The sequence below is a fragment of the Haliotis rubra genome, unplaced genomic scaffold (assembly GCF_003918875.1).
Source record: "Haliotis rubra isolate DU_JTF1 unplaced genomic scaffold, ASM391887v1 Scf281, whole genome shotgun sequence".
NCBI classification, from domain to species: Eukaryota; Metazoa; Mollusca; class Gastropoda; order Lepetellida; family Haliotidae; genus Haliotis; species Haliotis rubra.
In genome coordinates this window covers 513410-540070 of record NW_025766903.1, presented here as the reverse complement: position 1 = coordinate 540070, position 26661 = coordinate 513410, and the positions used below count along the sequence as shown (strand labels likewise).

At 41.0% G+C, this 26661-nt stretch overlaps 1 protein-coding gene across 1 annotated transcript; it reads right to left on the bottom strand.

Annotated features, from left to right (window-relative positions):
* Positions 1-2758: 2758 nt before the first annotated feature.
* Positions 2759-4651, bottom strand: LOC124281259 (perlwapin). Its single transcript, XM_046717287.1, has 4 exons — positions 4564-4651; positions 4312-4369; positions 3531-3656; positions 2759-3061 (listed from the first exon to the last, which is right to left on the bottom strand). The coding sequence occupies exons 1-4, from the start codon at positions 4582-4584 to the stop codon at positions 2802-2804; spliced, it is 465 nt and encodes a 154-aa protein (XP_046573243.1). The 5' UTR covers positions 4585-4651; the 3' UTR covers positions 2759-2801.
* Between the last annotated feature and the right edge of the window lie 22010 nt (positions 4652-26661).

The following is a 26661-nucleotide window of genomic DNA, read 5'->3' as shown; positions in this document are numbered from 1 at the left end:
GTGGACACATTCACTGCTGACTGAACCTCCTCTTGCGTTGTGGCTCATATGCATGCCAGGGACATGTTCCTATGGACTGATGATCGTTACCATACCTTTAAACATTTGTCTTTCCATGTAATATTATATTGCCTCACACATAAATGTCGTTTTCTGATTGGCTGAGCGCTGTTCTATTGTTTTCAGTGAACCCCGTTTACAAGCGAGTACCATTTTCTATGTACCAGGCTGGGAATGCCGAACTCATTTGGTACTTCGTAGTCGTAATTATTTATCTCGAATAACATTGAATCACGTATGATGTACGAAAAGTACCGATGTTTTGCGAATGCAAATCGATGGAAGGGAGATAACTCTAAATATGTTTTTCTTGTCGTCTTGTCGTCCGGTACTCCATACTATAATCCGATGCCCGTGCTTCAAACAGTTCAAAATTACAATTGAGGTGTTCGGTATGAAAAATACGTTGTTCACTGGTCCATCGGGGCCCATGGATTGATGTACCCTCGATGTTTCTTTATATAACAAACGTCGAGGGTACATCAGCCCATGTCCCCCTCGAGACCAGTGAACAACTTATAATATTCCATTCGCGGCAGTAAAAGTTTAACGCTGATTCTGTTTTTCAGGGACAATGTTTTTGAGTATACACACACAAGGTTCTGATCCCGTACAACACGAGTCCATAATTTGAGAGGTTACTCCAATGCTTGTAAACATGCAATATATAAACTTTAAATGGGGAGTGTCCGGCTATTTGATGTACGAAAGGGAAAGCGAGGTAGACAACTAAGTGATGTGTGCACTGAACTATCCAGCCGAGAATTTGCATTTATGTTCTTTGAATAATAATCATTTGAGCACTGTTTTATGAAGGGAGATAATAGCAAGACTGCGCGCTTGAATTTGACGTTGTGATGTCCTGACTGACGATGTCTTGATATGCATGTGAAACAGGAAGTAAGTAATGAATATTGTTGCCCCGTCATAATGTTAGGGCGTGGGCTTCAGCTGCCATCACCACTTAGTGCCGCAGGGTGGACGTCACGATAGCTTGACTTCAGTCCTACCCCACAACGAAGCACATGTGATACATGTGGTCCCACCTTGAGCAAGTGAGTTTGTTCAAAATGCCAGTGTTCACCCAACAGAAAATGGGTACCCGGTAAAATATGTCGTGAGACTATTAACCTTCTTGCGCCTAACAGGCAGCCTAGGTTATCCGGGGTAATAATGACCTTGAAACGGCGCGTTATGAATATTCTTATTGTTAGTATTATTAGTATTATTAGCAGTAATTTTGGCAAACATCACATGCTTGAGTATATCCATTTAACATTAAGATCACCTAAGTTTGCTATTTGGTTATATTTTAATTTTGCGTATGACAATACACATATACCTCTGTAAATAATAGCAAGAGAAATTGTAATATCCTTAAGCTACTCAAATCTCAACATTTATTAGCTGAATGGTGATTTGGCTAAAAATGTGATGGTTCGCATTGGCATATATATATGCAGAATATTAAGTCGTGTAGTTAGTTATATTGTATTAGGAATTATAAGCATTGTGGAAAGCAATCCATAGCCATCATGATTTATACAAATTCTGAAATACACATCCGAATCTCAACACAGCCATCATTACAATGGTATTTCGAATCTACACTTCATTACAAGGCTGTAAATGCCAATGTCATCACACTACAAAGTTTTAGCATTACAATGTAAGGATTTACATCATTATGTCCAGCAATATGAAATCGTATTAATCTTATATGGAAATGTTCTCATGAAGCCAACTAGAGCTTCCGGCATCGTTCTTCCGAAGAGTATAATGGGCCAAACTAATACCAATGCTTTCCTGAGAAATTCCGCCCGATATTTAGTGGATGTATAATCAACGGAAATAATGCAACGCCATGGGTCAAATTCACGAGGGATGTTTGAGTGTGAGAGTCCAAAAGAGATGAGGCTTGGAAATTGTCTTCAGAATGAAAAAAATATGCATTCTCAATAAATGTGACCTTTATGTTTGCTTCTTGTGTAAAAGTGATGCATTCAAACCTTGATCTATCTTTATTTATGAACTAACTGACTGACTGAGTTTGGTTTTACGCCGCTTTTAGCAATATTCCAGCAACATCGCGGCGGGGGACACCAGAATATTTATGAACTAAGATTGACGCACAAGGCGTGTTCTGTTCATTATATTTAGGCGTTATTTTATTTCTGTTCCTCCTTCATAAATGGTCTGACCGGTATCATGGCGAGGCGTGTCAGCTGGTGCCACCCTCCTAAATGATACACTGTGTTCCCGTGGCTTGTCAGGAAATTAGTCATTTCGAAGGTCGTGCCAGCCTGTTCGCGCGTTCAACACACTATGCAACTAATGTATGAGAATGAGAATTGTTCAGATTATTAATCAAGCATCTGTTTCAGCTAGAAAAAACCTTAAGAATGATAAAATGTGAATGACGAGAAATCAACACATTTGTTTCCCTCCAAGAAAAACAAAATCCATTTCAAACATGCTAATGATGATAATATTGTCACTAATAGCGCAGTGTAGTCAGCTGTAGTGTATATGTACATGTAGTCAGCTGTAGTGTATATGTACATGCAGTCAGCTGTAGTGTATATGTACATGTGTCTAGTTGGAGAAAAGAGATCAGCCAACACTCTTAAGTGTGCATAAGAGAGTCTACGTTGCAGTTGTTGTTTCCGTTTGCTGGTGTCCCTTGGAACATGCACAATAATGCGAAAAATATTTATTGACGGACATGTCTATCGTTACATTCAGTCAAAGCATGGTTTCTCACAGAGTCTCGGGCAGCTTCCACAGCACTTCTCGTTCCCAGGGCAGTCGAAATCGCCAACACAGTAGGCGACGCAGACCCCCGCATCATACTTCCTCGGTGGACAGGATCCAGGCTTCTCTGGTCTGTAGCATCTCCTACATCTTGGCTTCCCACAACACTTCTGGTTTCCGGGGCAGTCTTGGTCGTTGCTACACACATTGCCTTTACATGGACCGGGTGGTATCGCTGGACAAAGCCCTATCAATACAAATAGTAAATAATAATATATTGGCACACTTCATAGTAAAAGTGAAAGTGAATGTACAGATGTAGAGGTTTTGTAAGAACAGTGGTTCTTTGTGCAAGGTTGAGTCCCTTGGGGCTACCTGAATCCGGGCCGCCCTGAACATGGTCGTTGCTTTGTCAACACGTATCACGCATGCCTCAGTATTGAATATTGTTCAGCTGAGTGTGTGCATGTTGATATGTGTGTATGCTCACGACTTGGTAGATATCGGCCATGTCAGACCAAGATCCCCGTTACTCAGCTTTTACGCATACTAAAGATACCAGGGTATAATTCGCCACGAAAACGTCAGAGGGAAAAGACCGCACTTTCACTTTTCCAACTAAAAAACCACTAGACACGCCTGAGTTTTGACAGGATATTCAAGACTCTGCCTTTATTAGAGATTCTTTATAACAAGGCTTTGCCACTTTTATTTACCTGGTTTGGGTTTCGGGACACATATGTTCAAGCATCCTGTATTGCAGCAGTAGTATCCAGCTTTACAGTCACGGTCGCTGTAGCAGTACCGGGCACATATACGAGGGTAGCCACCAGGAGGACAGCCTGTAATCCACAAAGGGAATCGTGTTATGTACTGTGAACATGCACTTCCCACAGCACAGGTTAGAGAAAGTGATATAATATTTGTTGCCCAAACCATCCCAGAAGCGTTGGGTTGGCGTTGGAAAGAGTATTTTCTAGCTTATTTTATTCTGCAGTACGGTTAATAACAAAATCTCACTTTGTCAAATTGAAAGGAAGTATTAGTGTTTTTATCCATGCAGTAAGGCGTGTGGTGGAGCTAATTTAGGGAAGTGTCTTGATCTCGCGTTAATTTCGTCTGTGAACTAGTTCCTTGTCTAAGCATAATTGCCCAGGTTATAATAATATCACCGCATGCACCGCAAGAGGTTCTTGAGATTTGGGTATGATCGAATAAATGAATCAAAATAGTCCCGTAACGGTCAGCGCTCACAACCAGCCAACCCAAAGAATGGAATAACTGAAAAGTACCCAGGGTTATTACTGTTTAGTGTGTGAAAAGGAACAGTATCATCTGAATGTAAAACGCAGAGAGAATAGTACAGGAAAAAACGGACACTATTCTGTATAGAAAGATATTTCTTAATTTACGTTAAGCGGCGTTGTGTTTCAGTACAAGGCAAAAGCGGTATCAAAACAATGATTTGTTTTATAAAGAAAACATGATTTGCTTTACCTGGAAGATTTGGCCCATATCCAGAGGCAGTTCCCAGAACAGCGGCAGTGCAAACAACCTGTACAAGTCAGACAAGTGATTTATCTACCTGCAAATACAGCGAGCTTAAGAATATTTCCTCAACTGTGTCACCACGGCAAGATCTATGATCAACCAAATTGCAGTACAAACAAAGATCCCAAAACCTTTAGCAACATACAACTAGGGAACCAGAGAAAGACCAGTTGTTGATTGTAGGACAGATGTACGTACCAAGCAGAGTAGGAGATGCATGTTGTTGATGACGGCGTCGGAGGCAGTTTGCTTATATAGGTATCGGGAGTTCAAGGTGTCATGATCTGACAGGTGTCATAGGTGTCAGGTGTTTTTCGTTTTCTGCCAAATGTGCACTTTTTGATTAGTCATACAATCCCTCAGGGGAAAGCAAAAGATTTTAAAAACTTATATGTGTGTACTGCAGTGTGAATGCTGATAGCTTAGCTGAGCCAGGCAGATTCTTTTACGGCGTCACTGCAGGTTTAAAGCGCATAATGTCTTCACACAAAAGTGTACATTGATAACCTTTTCGTATTCCAACAGGTATTTGGAAATGGTAACTTTAAAAAAAAAGAGTTGTTCTGTTATGCTTAGAAATACGGCTGGCAGTATCAAGAGGCACCTCGACAAAGAAATATATAAAGTAACACATAGTCATGATCACATCCAAATAAGCAAAAAGCCGACAAACAGGGTACCGTAATTCCTTAAATAAAGTTTAATATGCTTAAATATAGTAATTCGGGCTGCACGGTATTACCGGTATAAGGGTAAACCGCAATACGAAATTGTAACAACTACGTATCGCGATACGTTTATGACGTATCGGTATACCGCCAAAGATTTATTTGTTCAATTTTAACCCTTTCAACACAGCCCGTATGTATATGCCCCCTAAATTTTAATGGCGAGGAAGAAGATATATCCTCGCGTACGGTGTTTTCGAGCCCCTAAGACAAACAATGACAATCAAGAGAAATGCTTTGGGATATATCAATAATAGTTATCTTACTTTGAATTACATTTATTGTGCTGTTAAATTTGTTAGCCAAGGAGATGCGTCGTTTGTTCGCAGCAGAACATACCTCGAGGTTCGAAGTGACCTAGTTGATCGCCATGTTTTTGTGACGTCACCTCTTTTCGAGCCCCTCAGTATTGTTGACGTATTCAACACAGTGTCAGCCAGCGCGGGGTGATCTCAAAACTTGAAGCGGTCTTATGAATTCACAGTCATCAAAAATGTTCCAAACGAGTATAAGTCTTTAAATTTCCGCTAAAATGATTAATGTAGCATATATGCACAATATAGCACAGTGACTCGATCATGAATATGATTTCACTGTTAGTTCTGGCAAATTGTCGTCTCACTGCCGTAAGCGTACATGTATTGTTATGACACGATGAGTTATGGGAACTAGGAAAGTAAATATTAAAACTTATGTACAGTTGTCACTTCAGTCGACAAACAGGCTCTATTCCTCTGAATTTTCCGAATGACACGGACACCAGAATTCAGCTGTTGATCTCACAACGCGCACCTGCGTACAGTATTTGAGATGTACCCAGTGATCACAACTCGGGTGCGTACACTGAGCCCACTTTGTGAATACAATCGAGACACAATTTTGCAGTTCTTTCGGTTGAAACAATTTGCAAACACAACACACTTCGTCATCACCCTCAGTGTCCGTGTCTGTACCGCTGTCACTTGCGACAACCTCTCGTACATGAGACAACCCAGACGTGCTTGGTTTGGCAGAGAAAGTTAAACGAACATGTGATAGTTTTTTCTTCTGTGCAGACTGTTGCTTCCTCTTCTTGACTGGCTGTTTCTGAGTGTGTTCTTGAATTTTGAACACTGTATTTTCTTCTGTGATGGCTTTACCGCTGACGATGGAGCTGAGGACTTTCCGCTTCAGTGTTGGTGCAGACTTGATTTTGTGCAGAGCGTCTTCCTTCTGTCTAAAAAGTGAGTCGTCGGCTTCGCGGTTTTCCTCGGATGTAATAAAAAACTGTAGAAGGTCTCAAGGCTTCCGCAGACACGACAGAATCGTCAAATGGAAATATTCCACATTTCTCAAACGAGGACATCAAGTTTCTTGGAGAAAGAGCCGACGTGTATGCTTTACAAGCAACAGCACACATAGCGTTCTTATCTATGTTGGTGGTGACTTGTTCTCTCATATACGTGTGCTTCATGGAATTGTAGATCCTTTCTAGTGGCCCGAAACAACCAACGTCAAGTGGTTGTAAAACATGAGAAGTGTGAGCTGGCAGTACCATCAAAACAATGTTCCGAGATATGGCCCAGTCAATGATGGGGAGAGAAACATGAGAGCGGTGCCCGTCGTAAAGGAGAATCGGCTGTGACGGATCTGACCTCTGAGCGTATTTCAGGAAGTGATCATTCAAATAAGTGGAAAATATTTCCATATTTGACCACCCTAAATCACTAGTTGTGGCATTCGTACCTGGGGTACATTCAGATAGAATATCCGAACGCAGACGCTGTCCCTTAAATACGAAGTAAGGAGGGGATTTGTTGTCCGAGAGCGTTCCCACAACCAATTAAAGTTGTTGTTGATGATCTTGGTGTAGTAACCGCGACACATCGATATTCAGAAGAAGATACCACTTTAGGAGGAGTATGGTTCTCAATCAACCCTTTTTCGTCAACATTATAGATGAATTGCGGCTTGTCAAATAAATCGTACTTCTCTAGCACGGCCCGAAGTTCGACGAAATATTTGGAAACTGCTTCCTGCGACGTCGCCTTTGCTCTGAAAACTTCGAGAGGGCGTGGCTTGTCCAGCATGAGAGAAGGCCATCGCTTCATAAATCCATAATACCAATGGAGAGAAAAGGGATCATCTTTATTTCGTTTTCCCAGTTGAACAGCATACTGAGATGCCAGTGTAGTGACCTCCACCCTGGTGTATCTGTACCCCACACTACTCATGAACTTTAGATGTTCAACAAGTCTAGACTCCTCTTCTAAACTAAGAATTGGTTCAGTCCCTGATTTAAGTGTTTCTGGATGGATCCTACCCCTAGCACGATCTCTGAGAGTCGTCTCAGGTACAGAAAACGTCCTAGCTGCAGTTTTGACAGGCATATTGTCTTCCACAACGGCTAAATATGCCCTGGTCATAGCCTCTGGGTCATAAACCCTATACGACGAGGGTCTTGAATTCTGCAAAACACCGAAAAATTGGTTACAACACTTATAAGACGGCCCCTACTAGCGATCGCGATGCAAGTTAAAAATAGCCAGCCACATGATGTAAGTCATGTGATCCTGGCCGGAAGTTTACATTCTGCAGACGGCATAACTTCGAAGTGATGTCAAATGTTTTCAGTGCAAGAAATGCAGCTTTAAACTTTGAAAAAAATATGCAGTAGGCAAAATAGTGACTTTTTGTCATGGGTTTACGTTTTTTTATCTAACTTACCACTTGCAGCTTCACACGCCACATGATTACGTCCTAGACAGCTTTGAAGTGGCTACCTGGATGACGTCATCAAATAAATCCGCACGTGTATATTGGCAGCTCGAAATGAGGTGACGCTCGAAAAGAGGTAACGTGGGGATATATGTGTAATCAGGTAATATGGGTGGTGGTGGGTGGGGATTGGGCGGAAGTCTTTCCAAATGATTGGCAACGAGTCCACTTGAAAATTGTCAAAGAGCAATGTATACATGGACGTTTCGAGGAAGTCATTAAATTGAATAAACTAATGAATAAGAATAAAATCAACAGTTTTCATAAAAGTTGTCAAACGTACATCTAAGTTACTGTTTCCATCTTTTCGTGCGATCATGTTATGTTAGTCAAGTGACATCTCGGCTTTCGTCACCTCCATTTTCATGCTCGGACACGATGTTTAATGAGAAAACATTTGCATAAAGAATATTTGTCACAGGTCGCCACCTAGCGGGATACGTCCAACAAGTTCCATTATTTACGTATATATGGCGATTTGTTGCTAAACATGTTCAGAATAGCATTATTATACCCAAAACTTTTGTCTAAATGTTTTCATTTGAGGACGGTATCCACAGCTGTAATATGATTGGTTTACGAGCATGGTTTTACCAATCACGAACCTTATAGCAGACTGTGGCAAAAAAGCGTCTTTAGAAATCAATCTTTATCGAATAAAAGGGCTTCTTACAACTGCGAAAATACTCCTTGCCAGGTTACTGTGATATTTTTGATGATTAGAGCTTTGGAACAATACCCGCCATCAAATGAATCTTCTAGAGTGTTGTTCATACGGAGCTTCGAAAACAGTGGCATTTCCCAATGTTGTGTCATGTTACCGGGTGAAAAGCCACGGTTATCGGGAAATAGGCGACCATACATATTATTTAATTAATCTTTATATAATACTTTTCTGATTACGTAAAAATTAAAATATGAAAGAAACACGTAAGAGGATATTATGGCATCTTACAAAATGGATTACAATAACTGGAGTTTACGTCTCCTTCGTGGTTTATATGGACATTTTAAGTGTGTAAATCTGTGTTACTATTAGAAATGAATTTATTTAAGTTGAAGTTGTATTATTTGAATAACATGATAAACATACCTTTGGTATTTATCAACAGTTGGATTAGACCTAAAAAATTTAATGGTGTATGACATAGCAATAATGCTTCAAGAGCTGATATTTTCCTTGATAAATGCAGGCTTCTATCTTATTCTAAGGTTATGTTTCTCATGTTTCATTGGGTTGTTTTCATTATTCTATTCAGTCTAAAGAAAGTGTACTTTACCTGATACAGAGTGACTTTTGCCCATCGTGAGTGTTTTGTTAAATCATTTCTTTATGTGAATGTGTACCAAACGTCATTCATGAAATAGGTAATGTTAATAATACTTTTATTCAAAGACAAAGGTGGATAAATCATCGTTTTGATTAGAATGTGCACGTCAAGATCATGTCACATGATTGTGACTTCAATTAAATTTTCCTTCAGTAATACAGATGTGTACAGTAAATTCTTTAACTCTTTAAATTATTTGAAAGTCAACATCCTTTGCTGTTTAACGAAGTTAAAGGATATAAATAGTATGGGTGGGTCGATGGAGGACATGGTGTAAGCTAGTTTCAGTTGAATTTGTCATATATATGAAATGAGAGATCTTACATTTATCTGCGTTATCTTTCCTTTGGACAGCAGTTACAATTAAAAGAAAGACCTGTTGAAAGTTCTTTTTTTTAGTAAAGCGTAGGGCTAGTAATTTTTGGAAAGGACTAGTGACATACAAAATCCACTAGCCCGGAGGGCCAGTAAAAATGTGTAGTGAGTGTCGATCCCTGTTGTTTTAAAATAAAAATATAAACAGGAGAATGTTCTGGATTTTCGTTTTTTCACTTTGAGAGAAGCTATACAATGCACAATGGTCACTCACATATACTGTGATTCAATTTGAAGGTAAAAGAATATTACCAAGTGGACAGATCTCAATAACTGATCTTTCACAATATATCGCAATACGTATCGCAATACAGAAGAGTGTATCGCAATATATCGCAATACGAAATTTGGGGCAATACGCAGCCCTAATAGTAATGCTGCCGTAAAGGATCTTGTAATTGGCGAGTTCGTTGAGTCCTGTTGTCATATCATCATAATTTATCTTGAAATCATGTTTGCTATGTTGTATGATATTAAATCGTTTCCTATAAAACGGACGAAAGCAGTCAGTACTTGTGCCACTATACCAAACAAGGTGATACACACAACCCGGAAATTATCGCATTATGTTCCTAGTATCTTTGTTAAAACCTGAAATATCTACATAGTTTCCTGGTCAGATGGTTTGTGTATGATAAACGAAGAACACAAACAATATATTTACACTTCAAACAGTAATTCGTAGATCGTCATATAGTGCGGCGTTAAACAGCAAACAAACAAACAACCAACCAACCAACCAAACAAACAACCAAGCAAACAAAGAAAGGGATATATTAATGTATGCATGCATGTTTTGAAGATTTCTCATAAGCATCCGATTCAGTAGAGACACAAGCTATGGTTTCTAACTATGCAGCCCCAGAGGGACGGTATTATCTTACAACCGGGTACCTGTACGTGGTACACTAAACGCCAAAAGAAACGTTACCCTCCTTCCTTAGTGACGTTGTGATGAGTGGACGTCTACTTCTTGGTCTGTCTACGGTGACTCCAGTCTGTCTGTAGCCCTGAATTAGTCTTATAATCGTGATACGGGGGCATCCGAGGGCGCTGGCAACAGCACTGTATGTCAACCCCATCTGCGACATCCCAATGGCTCTCCCTTCAGCTGTTAATCGTGGCATATTTCTCGTACTTGTGTATCATATCATCTTTTCTAGGCTCTCTTCATACCCTATAGAATCATTCTACATGTTAAATGGATGCACATACTGCTTGAATATTGTTGCGTTTTGGCGACTGATATTGCTATGTGTAAACAGAAAATGGAAAAATGTTACTTTGCAAGCAAAAATGTTAACAAAAATCATTGTAGATGTTCCCAAACATTTATCCATGATATCAAAGACACGTTGTACTTATTTTCACTAATGCATATCAGCACAAACCGTTTTATAAGACTGAAATCATAGCAATGATTCTTTTACAATTGTACACACTCTACAACAGTTATTTATTGTTTTCTTGAATTATTTTACGTGATTTGCATAAAACTGTGTCGTTAAGCCTTCTTGTACACTTATACCTTCTAACATATCTTTGATAGTTTTAAAGTAATTTATAAATGTAGGAGGGTAATGTTTCTTTTGGCGTTCAGTATATATCAGTGCACCACTTTCCAAATGAAATCACGCAACTTTACACTGTCAAATGAAATCATTTACACTGTCGTATGTGGCATCGGGCAATTCCAGCGGTAACTTCCTCTTCAGTACCTCATTTAGCCCTCATAGTTTACAGAACATATTATTCCATTTTCAGTATTAAACGAGTGTAGATTTCACTCCAGTTTCAAGTGATGATGATGATTTGGAGATTCTACGTGCGCTTTCCGCGTAATGCGTATTTCTCACACGGGCCCGCCAGGTCATTTAGTGTTTGACCGAAAGGTTGAATGAGTGAGTTGGGGCTTACACCTCTTTTAGCAATATTCCAACAATATGACGGCGGGGGACACCATTTGATCGAAAGAGGGTTGATCTGACCGATTGGTGTTCTTGCTTGAGCCCACTGAGTGAGTTTTTTTAGAATTGAAATGTTATACGTGTAGTGTTGTTTGACGAGCGGGTCAAGGAGTGCTTTTTCCATGCCCATTAATTCTGCCGCGAAAATTGATTGGCTGTCTGTGAGTCTTGGATTTAGTGTGTCTAGACGGTTGTGTTGTGTGGATGTTGAAACCTGTGCGGTTTGTACGTTTCAAGTGAAAGCCGCTATTTAGTAACGTGTGTAAGACCAAGGGACGTAACCCCGAATGACATTTATCTGACGGAAGACGTTGCCACAAAAGCAACTCTCCATATAGCACGATTTTAATAACGTCGTTTACTACTTGTATGTATCATTTTCATTAACTGATGTGAATGAGGACAGTGTATGTTGGAATATGTTTCGAAAAACTCCGTAATGATTAAGGGATAATCACAATTTTTTAATATTTTTATATATTCATTTTTTAAATAATTTTAATGTTTTTAAATATGTGTTACAGACTATTCAGAAAACTCAGCAAAGGATATTCAGGTTGCAATTCAACAAGCATATGATATACAACTTATGTGAACAGTTCATGACATGAAGACCAATACTTATAAAGCGCTGATATTACACTGTTAGAGAAGACTGACTGACTGAGTTTGGTTTTACGCCGCTTTTAGCAATATTCCAGCAACATCAGGGCGGGGGACACCAGAACTGGGCTTCACACATTGTGCACATGTTGGGATTCGAACCCGGGTCTTCGGCGTGACGAGCCAACGCTTTAACCATTAGGCTACCCCACCGCCCAGTTAGAGAAGAGCATTTTGTTATCACATAATACTGTCAAATTTCATTCTGGAAAACATGGAAAGATGGCACAATGTTTTATGATAATAATATTGAGAGGGTCATTGTTTTTGTCTGGGAAAACCAAGTAATACTTGTTTTTTTATATGTTGATATTGAAAGAGAGCTTTACGATTTAACCAGATTTCAAGCTTTTGCCAAATATGGTTAACTTTACTGCGAGACCAGAAAATGTGATCAACTTTCTCAATTTCCTTTTGGCAGAAGCTGCATTTTGAATTATTTATATACCCAATCTTAAATAATTTTAGATTTGTCGGTAAGATGTGATGTAGTATTCTATATTGGAACCATAGTAGTGTACTGTCATTGGTGCATCTAAATGGCTTTTTGTTAGAATTTTTCCAGTCTTCCGGTAAGGCTTCGTTGTTTAAGATAGTTTGCTCCCATTTTTGGCCATGTAAGTTTTTTGTAGTGACATCTGACAATAAATCTGTAAAAAACGTTGTGTCCCCTTTGCAACCTTGAGGAGCTGTTTTATATTTGCTGTTAAGGTTGGGTATGTTTTTTTTGACAAAATACATATAATCACAATTTGTCCTTTTGGGGAAACTAGCTTCTGTCTCATAATGTTAGTTAAATTTATGGCATCAATCCCATAGGTGCAGATTTCAGAGATCAATTCAGGGAAGTGCGGATTCAGCTGAATCTGTTCCTGGATTGGCCAAACGCTTCGAAGCAATATGAGGAAAGATATTCTCGAGTTGATAGTCTGTTTTACAGTATGTTGACATATATAAACAAACGTTTCTTTCAATGACCAAAAGTATAGTCTTCCTTTCAGTTTGTTTAGCCCACATGGTTCCAGCAGGACAAGCAGCAACTCTTCCAAATGAATGTCATGTGTGACCATGGCACTCCGTCAATGCCTTTGGGATGCCGGAAACATACTAAATATATTGACGTTGGCCTGTGTTAAAGATAAAGACTCCCAAAGTTGTATATTTTTGCCATTACATCCATATGGCATTGCTGTACATAACAGGAGAATCCAAGTAATTTCTCTTGACATTCTGTACGGTCGACTGCAAGACTAATACAATGGAGATGCATTGGTTTCTAATATCCTTATTTTCATGCACATGATGATTTTCAAAACAAAAATGTTGTTAGATACAACCTATGCTGGCTGACTCGTGTTCGGTATTTTCTGTTGTGTCTCTTATACATAAACTAATCCACAAAAAAGCTTTCAATGCCAAATATGACGTCACGTGTTTTGTTTGACACGATGTGCAGTTTGTTTTAGCTGTAAAGTTAGGTTTGAATTCAGGACCAATTTTGGGGTGTCACGTGAAGAAATACTGCTTAGAGATGATTCGATAGAAACATGTTCTCCAGTTTTACCGAACAAGTGGAATGCTTTTAAATGAGTCTTTGGTTTTGGAATAGAAGTTGATTCATGTTAAACATATGCTGAGTTCATGATATTCCGAAGGACCACCCGAGGACTGCAATCTAAAGTGTTGAGGGTGGTAAGGCTCGCTGACTTGGTTGGCATCGTATCCCAACTGCCTAGATCGATGCTCATGCTGTTGATCACTGGATTGTGTGGACCAGACCGCCGCCATATAGCTGGAGTATTGCTGAGTGCGGCGTTAAACAACAACCAGCCAACCAACTAAAGTGTTGAAGCAGTCCTCTCTGAAGGTCAGTTTTACTGTGTGGGCCCGAACAGAGTCTGTTCTGTTCAGTCAACAGTTTCTCCGTGTGAGATGCGACCAAGTTAGTGATGGTGCAGTGGAAGCTGCTTTCATCAGAGATATTGTATGATTATGTGTTTTCGGTGTAGTTATAGAAGACGGTGGTTGTTTTCAAATTCTCAATTATCGATGTATGTAATTAGTAAACATTTATCAGAGCATACGTAAATCAGTGATTTTTAAACTGACTATCCTATTTTCTAGTCAGTAATGCACACAAGAAGGAGTCACACGTATTCACATGATATATGGAAAGATAGAAGTTTACGATTACACTGCAATAGAAAACGCACAAGACAGTTATTCCTAAACTTCCACAGACTATGTTTATCTAGGCTGTTGTAGTCCCGGTCGTGATGACATGTGACCTACACAGGTACACTCTGACCGAGCCCAACCCATCTCGCTGTCTGTCTCCAGATAACACACACAAGTCACCTGCCGTGTCAAACAGAAGGTTTACAATGAAATATCTCTACATGTTACTGGTAGGCCAATTCCGTATTATGTCTTTCAGTAGATATACTCCCAGCAAGGGTATTTTTGCCGAATCAGGCTATCTGGCTATGAACTTTGCAGATCTATGTACTGTGGTTCAGACGACATCGTTAACACGGACATTAATATCAACTGTGCTTCGTTTTCAACATCGTCCCTTGTGTTGTGTCACCTCCGTGTTTTCTGTGTCCACAGCTGCTCACCCCGTGTCTACTCAGGGCCGTGGATGGAAGCTCAGAGAGAAGTATGTTTTGTGTGTTACTGATGCACTGCATCATGGCATTATTCCTGTATTCAAGTTGTCATTCGGTGACTGTGGTATTCAGTCATATTCAGAGACACCAGCGCTATTCTCACAACGAAAAAACTGTATGCACGCGGAAGGCACATTCACGTGGAACTGAGAGAAGCTTTAGCCCTGTCACATACATTTAGCTTAGTGTGGTAGTAAAGGGTGGACGCAGTCGTAAACAGTCCTAAACTTGTCACAATCAAGCTGTTCACAGACAAATAACTATAATTCCTGGGAATATCGAAAACATGTATCTACAGAACAACACATGTTCTTTTACCTAGAAGTGTCGACTGTATGGCACACTAATCAGAACGTTCAACTGAGCTATTTATGTAAATATGACTGTAAAAATAACCAAGTGTTGTTTTTCAATGAAATCTCTATTGTCGAATTTTGTATGCTTGGACATGTTTTGAGATCTTACCATATTTAGGGCCAAACCACAGGCTGGCCTGATAACAGTAAAATGAACACGTTTCAGTTGCTTTTAAATATGATATTTGTCGTAACTGTTGCAGATATCAAGTTGTGCTTTGATGGCAGAGACCCACTGAAGAATAGCGATGGACAAACTCTATTGTTCTGTGGGCGTGGTCCCTCCAGGGTGGACTGCCCGGTACAAAGTTACTGTAACACCGACCCTGCTGACAGGTTCGCGGTCTGTTGTCCCAACTAGAATAATAAACAGGCTGATGCTCGCATACATCGTCTCAGTTTTTTTCTGTTTCGCGGAACATGCGTACATTCCGGGTTTGACATTATGCATGATTTACATAGACTTGCATGTTCTCGCAAAATCTATCGTCGGAATCGTATAAAGAACCCTTCTTGCACTGATTTGTAATGATTATGATTTTTATCGATTGTATATGATAAAAAGATAAAGGTTGAGATATTTACATATCTAATAGTTCCCAGGGAGAACAACTACAACCCGTTCATTTTGTACAACAAGACATTCATTTCCTCTGTTCCGTTTCTGTGTATACCAACAAGACATTCATTTGAGACTGGGGCGGTGGGGTAGCCTAGTGTAAGGCGTTTCTCACGTGTTCGATTCCCCACCAATGTGTTAAGACGTGATCAGTTCTGTCGGCGTAAAACCAAATTTCACTCATTTGAGACCAATCAATTGCTCACTAAAACACAAAATCTAATAACTGCAACAAAACCAAATTTTGCACAGTCACATGAAATCGACAGACCAACTCTGATGATTTGTCCCATAATTTTGGACCCCCGAATAAAAGGGCTGTTTAACAAACGATCATTATTTTGTTATCACTTTTCGCTATTTTTTTACGAGGGAGGACCACTTCCTGGTAGAACGACCAGATAATCAACAAGCGTGTGTATTGAAATTTTATTTTCGCATGTGCAACTCGAACACGTGGCTGTTTTACCAGCAAGTGGTCTCCCCTCGTAAAAGAAATAGGGAAAAATGACAACAAAATAATGATCGTTTGTTAAACAACTTTTTTATTCGGGTGTTAAAAATATATAGATGTCAATGGTGTAAGTCTCTGGAGATACCAGCCGTTACTATTCTAACAAAATCAATCTTATCTTACCGTGGCGCTGGGGTAGCTTTGTGGTTAATGCTTCACTCGCAACGCCGAAGACCCATGTCGATTCTCCACATGGGTACAGTGTGTGAAGCCCATTTCTGGTGTCTCGCGCCTTGAAATTGCTGGACTATTTCTAAAAGAGGGTAAATCTAAAACTCACTTGTCTTTCCATATTTCTTTGCAAGCACGCTGTAATCGCATCTGTTGCGATGATCTCAATGAGCAAATGAATTTCAGGTTAAATGTGGAACTAATTTTGAACAACATTTAAATAATTTTATCTCTCAACATTGTAAACAATTACGTATACCATGAAGTTTTTTTTGTACTTTTCATGAGAGCGACCAGACGTGACCAGGGTCAGGCTAACTGATAATGTACGACTTTTACAGCAGATATAGCGAGGACCTGTGTTGATGTGGGGCAGGTTACGATTTACATTTGGAGGTACATATTTCACTCTTTAATTATAATTGATAGTGATTCGTGACCACATGCTGATGATGTAGCCGGTTTCGAACAGTTGCTGATGATGTTAGCAGGAGAATAATGATTATTGAAACGTTTCCGCTTTTAGTGATGGTTGTACAATAACAGGTTCATGTGCAGAGATCTTGTTATTTTACTTTTGATAGAATGTTACAGTACTGTAATGTCTCGTCTTGTTTTGGACATTGTGATTAAAGGGGGTATACTTTCCTGAACGTTCTCATTCCAAAACATGACAAGAATCACTATAAATGGCGTCTAAATTCTGAATATAGTTTCGATATGAACCCTGTCGTCTGCCTTGTACCGGCCGACGGCAAACATGTATAGATAAACAGCTATTCAGATTGTACCGACCGACGGTACACATGTATAGATCAACAGCTATACAGATTGTACCGACCGACGGTACACATGTATAGATAAACAGCTATTCAGATTGTACCGACCGACGGTACACATGTATAGATAAGCAGCTATTCAGATTGTACCGAACGACGGTACACATGTATAGATCAACAGCTATTCAGATTGTACCGACCGACGGTACACATGTATAGATCAACAGCTATTCAGATTGTACCGACCGACGGTACACATGTATAGATCAACAGCTATTCAGATTGTACCGACCGACGGTACACATGTATAGATAAACAGCTATTCAGATTGTACCGACCGACGGTACACATGTATAGATAAACAGCTATTCAGATTGTACCGGCCCACGGTACACATGTATAGATCAACAGCTATTCAGATTGTACCGGCCCACGGTACACATGCATAGATCAACAGCTATTCAGATTGTACCGGCCCACGTTACACATGTATAGATCAACAGCTATTCAGATTGTACCGACCGACGGTACACATGTTGAGATCAACAGCTATTCAGATTGTACCGACCAACGGTACACATGTATAGATAAACAGCTATTCAGATCGTACCGGCCCACGGTACACATGTATAGATCAACAGCTATTCAGATTGTACCGACCGACGGTACACATGTTGAGATCAACAGCTATTCACATTGTACCGGCCCACGGTAAACATGTATAGATAAACAGCTATTCAGATCGTACCGGCCCACGGTACACATGCATAGATCAACAGCTATTCAGATTGTACCGACCGACGGTACACATGTTGAAATCAACAGCTATTCACATTGTACCGACCAACGGTACACATGTATAGATCAACAGCTATTCACATTGTACCGGCCCACGGTACACATGTATAGATCAACAGCTATTCAGATTGTACCGACCGACGGTACACATGTAAAGATAAACAGCTATTCAGATCGTACCGGCCCACGGTACACATGTATAGATAAACAGCTATTCAGATTGTACCGGCCCACGGTACACATGTATAGATCAACAGCTATTCAGATTGTACCGGCCGACGGTACACATGTATAGATCAACAGCTATTCAGATTGTACCGGCCGACGGTACACATGTATAGATCAACAGCTATTCAGATTGTACCGACCGACGGTACACATGTATAGATCAACAGCTATTCAGATTGTACCGACCGACGGTACACATGTATAGATAAACAGCTATTCAGATTGTACCGACCGACGGTACACATGTATAGATCAACAGCTATTCAGATTGTACCGGCCCACGGTACACATGCATAGATCAACAGCTATTCAGATTGTACCGACCGACGGTACACATGTTGAGATCAACAGCTATTCACATTGTACCGGCCCACGGTAAACATGTATAGATAAACAGCTATTCAGATCGTACCGGCCCACGGTACACATGCATAGATCAACAGCTATTCAGATTGTACCGACCGACGGTACACATGTAAAGATAAACAGCTATTCAGATCGTACCGGCCCACGGGACACATGTATAGATAAACAGCTATTCAGATTGTACCGGCCCACGGTACACATGTATAGATCAACAGCTATTCAGATTGTACCGGCCGATGGTACACATGTATAGATAAACAGCTATTCAGATTGTACCGGCCGACGGTACACATGTATAGATCAACAGCTATTCAGATTGTACCGACCGACGGTACACATGTATAGATCAACAGCTATACAGATTGTACCGACCGACGGTACACATGTATAGATAAGCAGCTATTCAGATTGTACCGGCCCACGGTACACACGTATAGATCAACAGCTATTCAGATTGTACCAACCGACGGTACACATGTATAGATAAACAGGCATTCAGATTGTACCGACCGACGGTACACATGTATAGATCAACAGCTATTCAGATTGTACCGACTGACGGTACACATGTATAGATCAACAGCTATTCAGATTGTACCGACCGACGGTACACATGTATAGATAAACAGCTATTAAGACTGTACCGGCCCACGGTACACATGTATAGATAAACAGCTATTCAGATTATACCGGCCCACGGTACACATGTAAAGATAAACAGCTATTCAGATTGTACCGGCCCACGGTACACATGTATAAATCAAAAGCTATTCAGATTGTACCGACCGACGGTACACATGTTGAGATCAACAGCTATTCAGATTGTACCGACCAACGGTACACATGTATAGATAAACAGCTATTCAGATCGTACCGGCCCACGGTACACATGTATAGATCAACAGCTATTCAGATTGTACCGACCGACGGTACACATGTTGAGATCAACAGCTATTCACATTGTACCGGCCCACGGTAAACATGTACAGATAAACAGCTATTCAGATCGTACCGGCCCACGGTACACATGCATAGATCAACAGCTATTCAGATTGTACCGACCGACGGTACACATGTAAAGATAAACAGCTATTCAGATCGTACCGGCCCACGGGACACATGTATAGATAAACAGCTATTCAGATTGTACCGGCCCACGGTACACATGTATAGATCAACAGCTATTCAGATTGTACCGGCCGACGGTACACATGTATAGATCAACAGCTATTCAGATTGTACCGGCCGACGGTACACATGTATAGATCAACAGCTATTCAGATTGTACCGACCGACGGTACACATGTATAGATCAACAGCTATACAGATTGTACCGACCGACGGTACACATGTATAGATAAACAGCTATTCAGATTGTACCGACCGACGGTACACATGTATAGATCAACAGCTATTCACATTGTACCGGCCCACGGTACACATGCATAGATCAACAGCTATTCAGATTGTACCGACCGACGGTACACATGTTGAGATCAACAGCTATTCACATTGTACCGCCCACGGTAAACATGTATAGATAAACAGCTATTCAGATCATTGCCGGCATTACGGTACACATGCATAGATCAACAGCTATTCAGATTGTACCGACCGGCCGGTACACATGTATAGATAAACAGCTATTCAGATCGTACCGGCCCACGGGACACATGTATAGATAAACAGCTATTCAGATTGTACCGGCCCACGGTACACATGTATAGATCAACAGCTATTCAGATTGTACCGGCCGATGGTACACATGTATAGATAAACAGCTATTCAGATTGTACCGGCCGACGGTACACATGTATAGATCAACAGCTATTCAGATTGTACCGACCGACGGTACACATGTATAGATCAACAGCTATACAGATTGTACCGACCGACGGTACACATGTATAGATAAGCAGCTATTCAGATTTGTACCCGATACGGTACGCATTATAGATCAACAGCTATTCAGATTGTACCAACCGACGGTACACATGTATAGATAAACAGGCATTCAGATTGTACCGACCGACGGTACACATGTATAGATCAACAGCTATTCAGATTGTACCGACTGGCCGGTACACATGTATAGATCAACAGCTATTCAGATTGTACCGGACCGGACGGTACACATGTATAGATAAACAGCTATTAAGACTGTACCCGATTACGGTACACATGTATAGATAAACAGCTATTCAGATTATACCCGATACGGTACACGTAAAGATAAACAGCTATTCAGATTGTACCCGCCCACGGTACACATGTATAAATCAAAAGCTATTCAGATTGTACCCGACCGGCGGTACACATGTTGAGATCAACAGCTATTCAGATTGTACCGATAGCGGTACACATGTATAGATAAACAGCTATTCAGATCGTTACCGGTACGGTGCACATGTATAGATCAACAGCTATTCAGATTGTACCGACCGACGGTACACATGTTGAATCAACAGCTATTCACATTGTACCCGATACGGTAAACATGTACAGATAAACAGCTATTCAGATCGTTACCGCCCACGGTACACATGCATAGATCAACAGCTATTCAGATTGTACCGACCGGCCCGGGCACATGTAAAGATAAACAGCTATTCAGATCATTGCCGCCCACGGGACACATGTATAGATAAACAGCTATTCAGATTGTACCATTACGGTACACATGTATAGATCAACAGCTATTCAGATTGTACCGGCCGACGGTACACATGTATAGATCAACAGCTATTCAGATTGTACCGCCCGGCCGGTACATGTATAGATCAACAGCTATTCAGATTGTACCGGCCCACGGTACATGTATAGATAAACAGCTATTCAGATTGTACCGGCCCACGGTACACATGTATAGATAAACAGCTATTCAGATTGTACCGGCCCACGGTACACATGTATAGATCAACAGCTATTCAGATTGTACCGGCCCCACGGTACACATGTATAGATAAACAGCTATTCAGATTGTACCGGCCCGGACGGTACACATGTATAGATCAACAGCTATTCAGATTGTACCGACCCGACGGTACACATGTATAGATCAACAGCTATACAGATTGTACCGACCGACGGTACACATGTATAGATAAAGCAGCTATTCAGATTGTACCGGCGTACGGTACACATGTATAGATCAACAGCTATTCAGATTGTACCGACCGGCCCGGTACACATGTATAGATAAACAGGCATTCAGATTGTACCCGACCGGCCCACGGTACACATGTATAGATCAACAGCTATTCAGATTGTACCGACCGACGGTACACATGTATAGATCAACAGCTATTCAGATTGTACCGACCGACGGTACACATGTATAGATAAACAGCTATTAAGACTGTACCGTTACGGTACACATGTATAGATAAACAGCTATTCAGATTATACCGGTACGGTACATGTAAAGATAAACAGCTATTCAGATTGTACCCCACGGTACACATGTATAGATCAACAGCTATTCAGATTGTACCGACCGGCCGGTACACATGTTGAGATCAACAGCTATTCAGATTATTACCGATAGCGGTACACATGTATAGATAAACAGCTACTCAGATCGTTACCGATACGGTACATGTATAGATCAACAGCTATTCAGATTGTACCGACCGACGGTACACATGTTGAGATCAACAGCTATTCACATTAATTACCCATTACCCGGTAAACATGTAGAGATAAACAGCTATTCAGATCATTGCCGTTACGTTACACATGCATAGATCAACAGCTATTCAGATTGTACCGACCGGACGGTACACATGTAAGATAAACAGCTATTCAGATCGTACCGGCCCACGGGACACATGTATAGATAAACAGCTATTCAGATTGTACCGGCCCACGGTACACATGTATAGATCAACAGCTATTCAGATTGTACCGGCCCGACGGTACACATGTATAGATCAACAGCTATTCAGATTGTACCGACCCCACGGTACACATGTATAGATCAACAGCTATTCAGATTTGTACCGACCCGACGGTACACATGTATAGATAAGCAGCTATTCAGATTGTACCGACCGACGGTACACATGTATAGATAAACAGCTATTCAGATTGTACCGACCGACGGTACATGTATAGATCAACAGCTATTCAGATTGTACCGGCCTTACGGTACACATGTATAGATCAACAGCTATTCAGATTGTACCCGCCCACGGTACACATGTATAGATAAACAGCTATTCAGATTGTACCGACCGACGGTACACATGTATAGATCAACAGCTATTCACATTGTACCGGCCACGGTACACATGTATAGATAAACAGCTACCAGATTGTACCGACCGACGGTACACATGTATAGATCAACAGCTATTCAGATTGTACCGACCGACGGTACACATGTAAAGATAAACAGCTATTCAGATCGTACCGGCCCACGGGACACATGTATAGATAAACAGCTATTCAGATTGTACCGGCCCACGGTACCATGTATAGATCAACAGCTATTCAGATTGTACCCCGGTACATGTATCGATCAACAGCTATTCACATTGTATAGATACAATGTATAGATCAACAGCTATACAGATTGTACCGACCGACGGTACACATGTATAGATAAACAGCTATTCAGATTGTACCGGCACGGTACACATGTATAGATCAACAGCTATTCAGATTGTACCGACCGGACGGTACACATGTATAGATCAACAGCTATTCAGATTGTACCGGCCCACGGTACACATGTATAGATAAGCAGCTATTCAGATTGTACCGACCGGCCCGGTACACATGTATAGATAAACAGCTATTCAGATTGTACCGGCCCACGGTACACATGTATAGATAAACAGCTATTCAGATTGTACCGGCCGTACGGTACATGTACATAGATCAACAGCTATTCAGATTGTACCGGCCCACGGTACACATGCATAGATCAACAGCTATTCAGATTGTACCGGCCCACGGTACACATGTATAGATAAACAGCTATTCAGATTGTACCGACCGACGGTACACATGTATAGATCAACAGCTATTCAGATTGTACCGGCCGACGGTACACATGTATAGATCAACAGCTATTCAGATTGTACCGGCCCACGGTACACATGTATAGATAAACAGCTATTCAGATTGTACCGGCCGACGGTACACATGTATAGATCAACAGCTATTCAGATTGTACCGACCGACGGTACACATGTATAGATAAACAGCTATTCAGATTGTACCGACCGACGGTACACATGTATAGATAAACAGCTATTCAGATTGTACCGACCGACGGTACACATGTATAGATAAACAGCTATTCAGATTGTACCGGCCCACGGTACACATGTATAGATAAACAGCTATTCAGATTGTACCGGCCCACGGTACACATGTATAGATAAACAGCTATTCAGATTGTACCGGCCCACGGTACACATGTATAGATCAACAGCTATTCAGATTGTACCGACCGACGGTACACATGTATAGATCAACAGCTATTCAGATTGTACCGACGGACGGTACACATGTATAGATAAACAGCTATTCAGATCGTGCCGGCCGACGGTACACATGTATAGATCAACAGCTATTCAGATTGTACCGACCGACGGTACACATGTTGAGATCAACAGCTATTCACATTGTACCGGCCCACGGTAACACATGTATAGATAAACAGCTATTCAGATTGTACCGGCCCACGGTACACATGTATAGATCAACAGCTATTCAGATTGTACCGACCGACGGTACACATGTATAGATAAACAGCTATTCAGCTATTCACGGACACATGTATAGATAACCAGCTATTCAGACGGTACATGTATAGATCAACAGCTATTCAGATTGTACCGACCGACGGTACACATGTATAGATCAACAGCTATTCAGATTGTACCGGCCCACGGTACACATGTATAGATCAACAGCTATTCAGATTGTACCGGCCCACGGTACACATGTATAGATCAACAGCTATTCAGATTGTACCGGCCGACGGTACACATGTATAGATCAACAGCTATTCAGATTGTACCGGCCCACGGTACACATGTATAGATCAACAGCTATTCAGATTGTACCGGCCGACGGTACACATGTATAGATCAACAGCTATTCAGATTGTAATGTTTAACAATACCACAAACGTTGTGACTCTTCTGCTCAGAAACCTGGCGGGAGAAAACAAAAGCCGCGATAAGCATTGTTGACAGGGAGCTGGCAGTTGACATATGTCACGAAACAGACACTTTCCTTCACATTTCTGTGGGCGTTAATTACATATGCTCGAATAGTAACACCTTTATAATCATCATACATAATGCATTAGGCTGATGGGCGCCAAGTGTGTCAAGTCGTTCTCTCTGTCGTCTCATCATGACATCATCGATCCCACCTGTGACCGGGTGTAAAAACCTTGGAGTCAACATTGTGTGCAGACTCTTTAAGCGTTGTCGGATCCCCTAGTGTACAGTATTTAACCCTGTGCACTTAAAAGAACCCACGAATCCGTTGGTATATGACCAGATTGTGGCCACATGAATACGTGCAAACACCTAGTTGCGGGTACAGCAACGTGCAGTAAACTTGGACACGGTACTAGGATTATGTGTCCCAGTCCACCCAGCAGTGAGTGGGTACCTAAGGATGGCAAAGCCGCAATAACTCGGTGCGCCTTGTGGCAGCAAGAGTTGTATGATTCCCAGGGAGTTGAGATTTATAATACGATGTGCCGTTGAGTCTTAAATCCAGTGATCGAGGGAAAAATTACCAGCGCCTTGAGCATGTACTAGTTGCGTGGATATGTTCGCTATATAAATATCCTATAATAAAAATTATTAGTGTACAGCATCATCGCACTTCAAGTACTTCAAGCGGGGTTGGAGAGTACACAGCCAGGTGCTCCGCGAATAAGAAATGTTAGAAATTAGCAAAGATGGCAACGTTGTAACCGATATGCCGTCAAATAATGGCAATGTGTCCACAGACCATATTGGCTACAAGATTCATTAACCGTAAAATGACTGGTATGCATTTCTGAAAGGGTAGAACCTGCGTGTGATAATCATACAGACTTCAGCGTATACGATACCAAGCAGGGGCTGATGATTTCCAACATGCAGCTCGTTGACAGTATTGTATAGGTGAGTGAGTGTTGCATGTTGATCTTCGTGTTGTGTGGCGATCAGTAAATACATTCCCAGGTAGATATTAGTGATAAAACCCTTTCTATAACTTTTAGAAATATCTGCAAGAAACAGATTGTACGTTCCGGCTCTGTAATTAGCATGTCCTTTTAACGAATATATATCAGCTGACACCAAGTGTCCATGAAAACGTGAGCGTATCCTGCGCAACCCGTGTCACCCTCACAAACACGTGCAGAGGCAAGTCAAGTTGAGGTGACAACTTTAGTGTAATAACAACCGTTGGGTGTCTGGTCCAGTCTCGATCATTTGCTGGACTCCCAAGGAATATGGTCCACTAAAATATACCACCGTACAGTTAAACCTCGTCAGCCCGGGCAATGATAATCTTCCAGGTCAGATCGCCCGGAAAAACGCTTAATCGGAATAGCAATACGTTTACTCACAGTGATATCAGTGGCAGGAGAAACAGTTGTAAAGGCAATTACAGTGATTTGTCAGAGGTAGTACATGCTTGAACGTATGTACCAGGCTTGGTGTCAGGCCTGTTACTTACCGGTGCTGTCACATATTGGACTCAGTGTACTGAAATCCTAAAACTGTGTGGAAAAATTATGAATTGATTATTTATCGTTAGTGTGTGATCTGAACATTTGCTGATTCACATTCCAGAACAGTGCATGCTGATGTCTATCTACTGATGTCTCCATTTCAGCTTGTACGTCACCTCGTAAAAGAAATGGTAGTATGCTCGGTTACTGTGGGAGATATCTTCGGAAACATATTCACGTTCCGACCAATAGAACCAAGAAGATTGGTTTACTGGA

Excerpts from the sequence above, each read along its gene's own strand:
- LOC124281259 (XM_046717287.1), bottom strand. The coding sequence starts at position 4,584 with ATGCATCTCCTACTCTGCTTG. Across the intron at positions 4,370-4,563 it reads TGCATCTCCTACTCTGCTTG|GTTGTTTGCACTGCCGCTGT; the intron begins GTACGTACATCT and ends TGACTTGTACAG. Across the intron at positions 3,657-4,311 it reads ATATGGGCCAAATCTTCCAG|GCTGTCCTCCTGGTGGCTAC; the intron begins GTAAAGCAAATC and ends TGTGGATTACAG.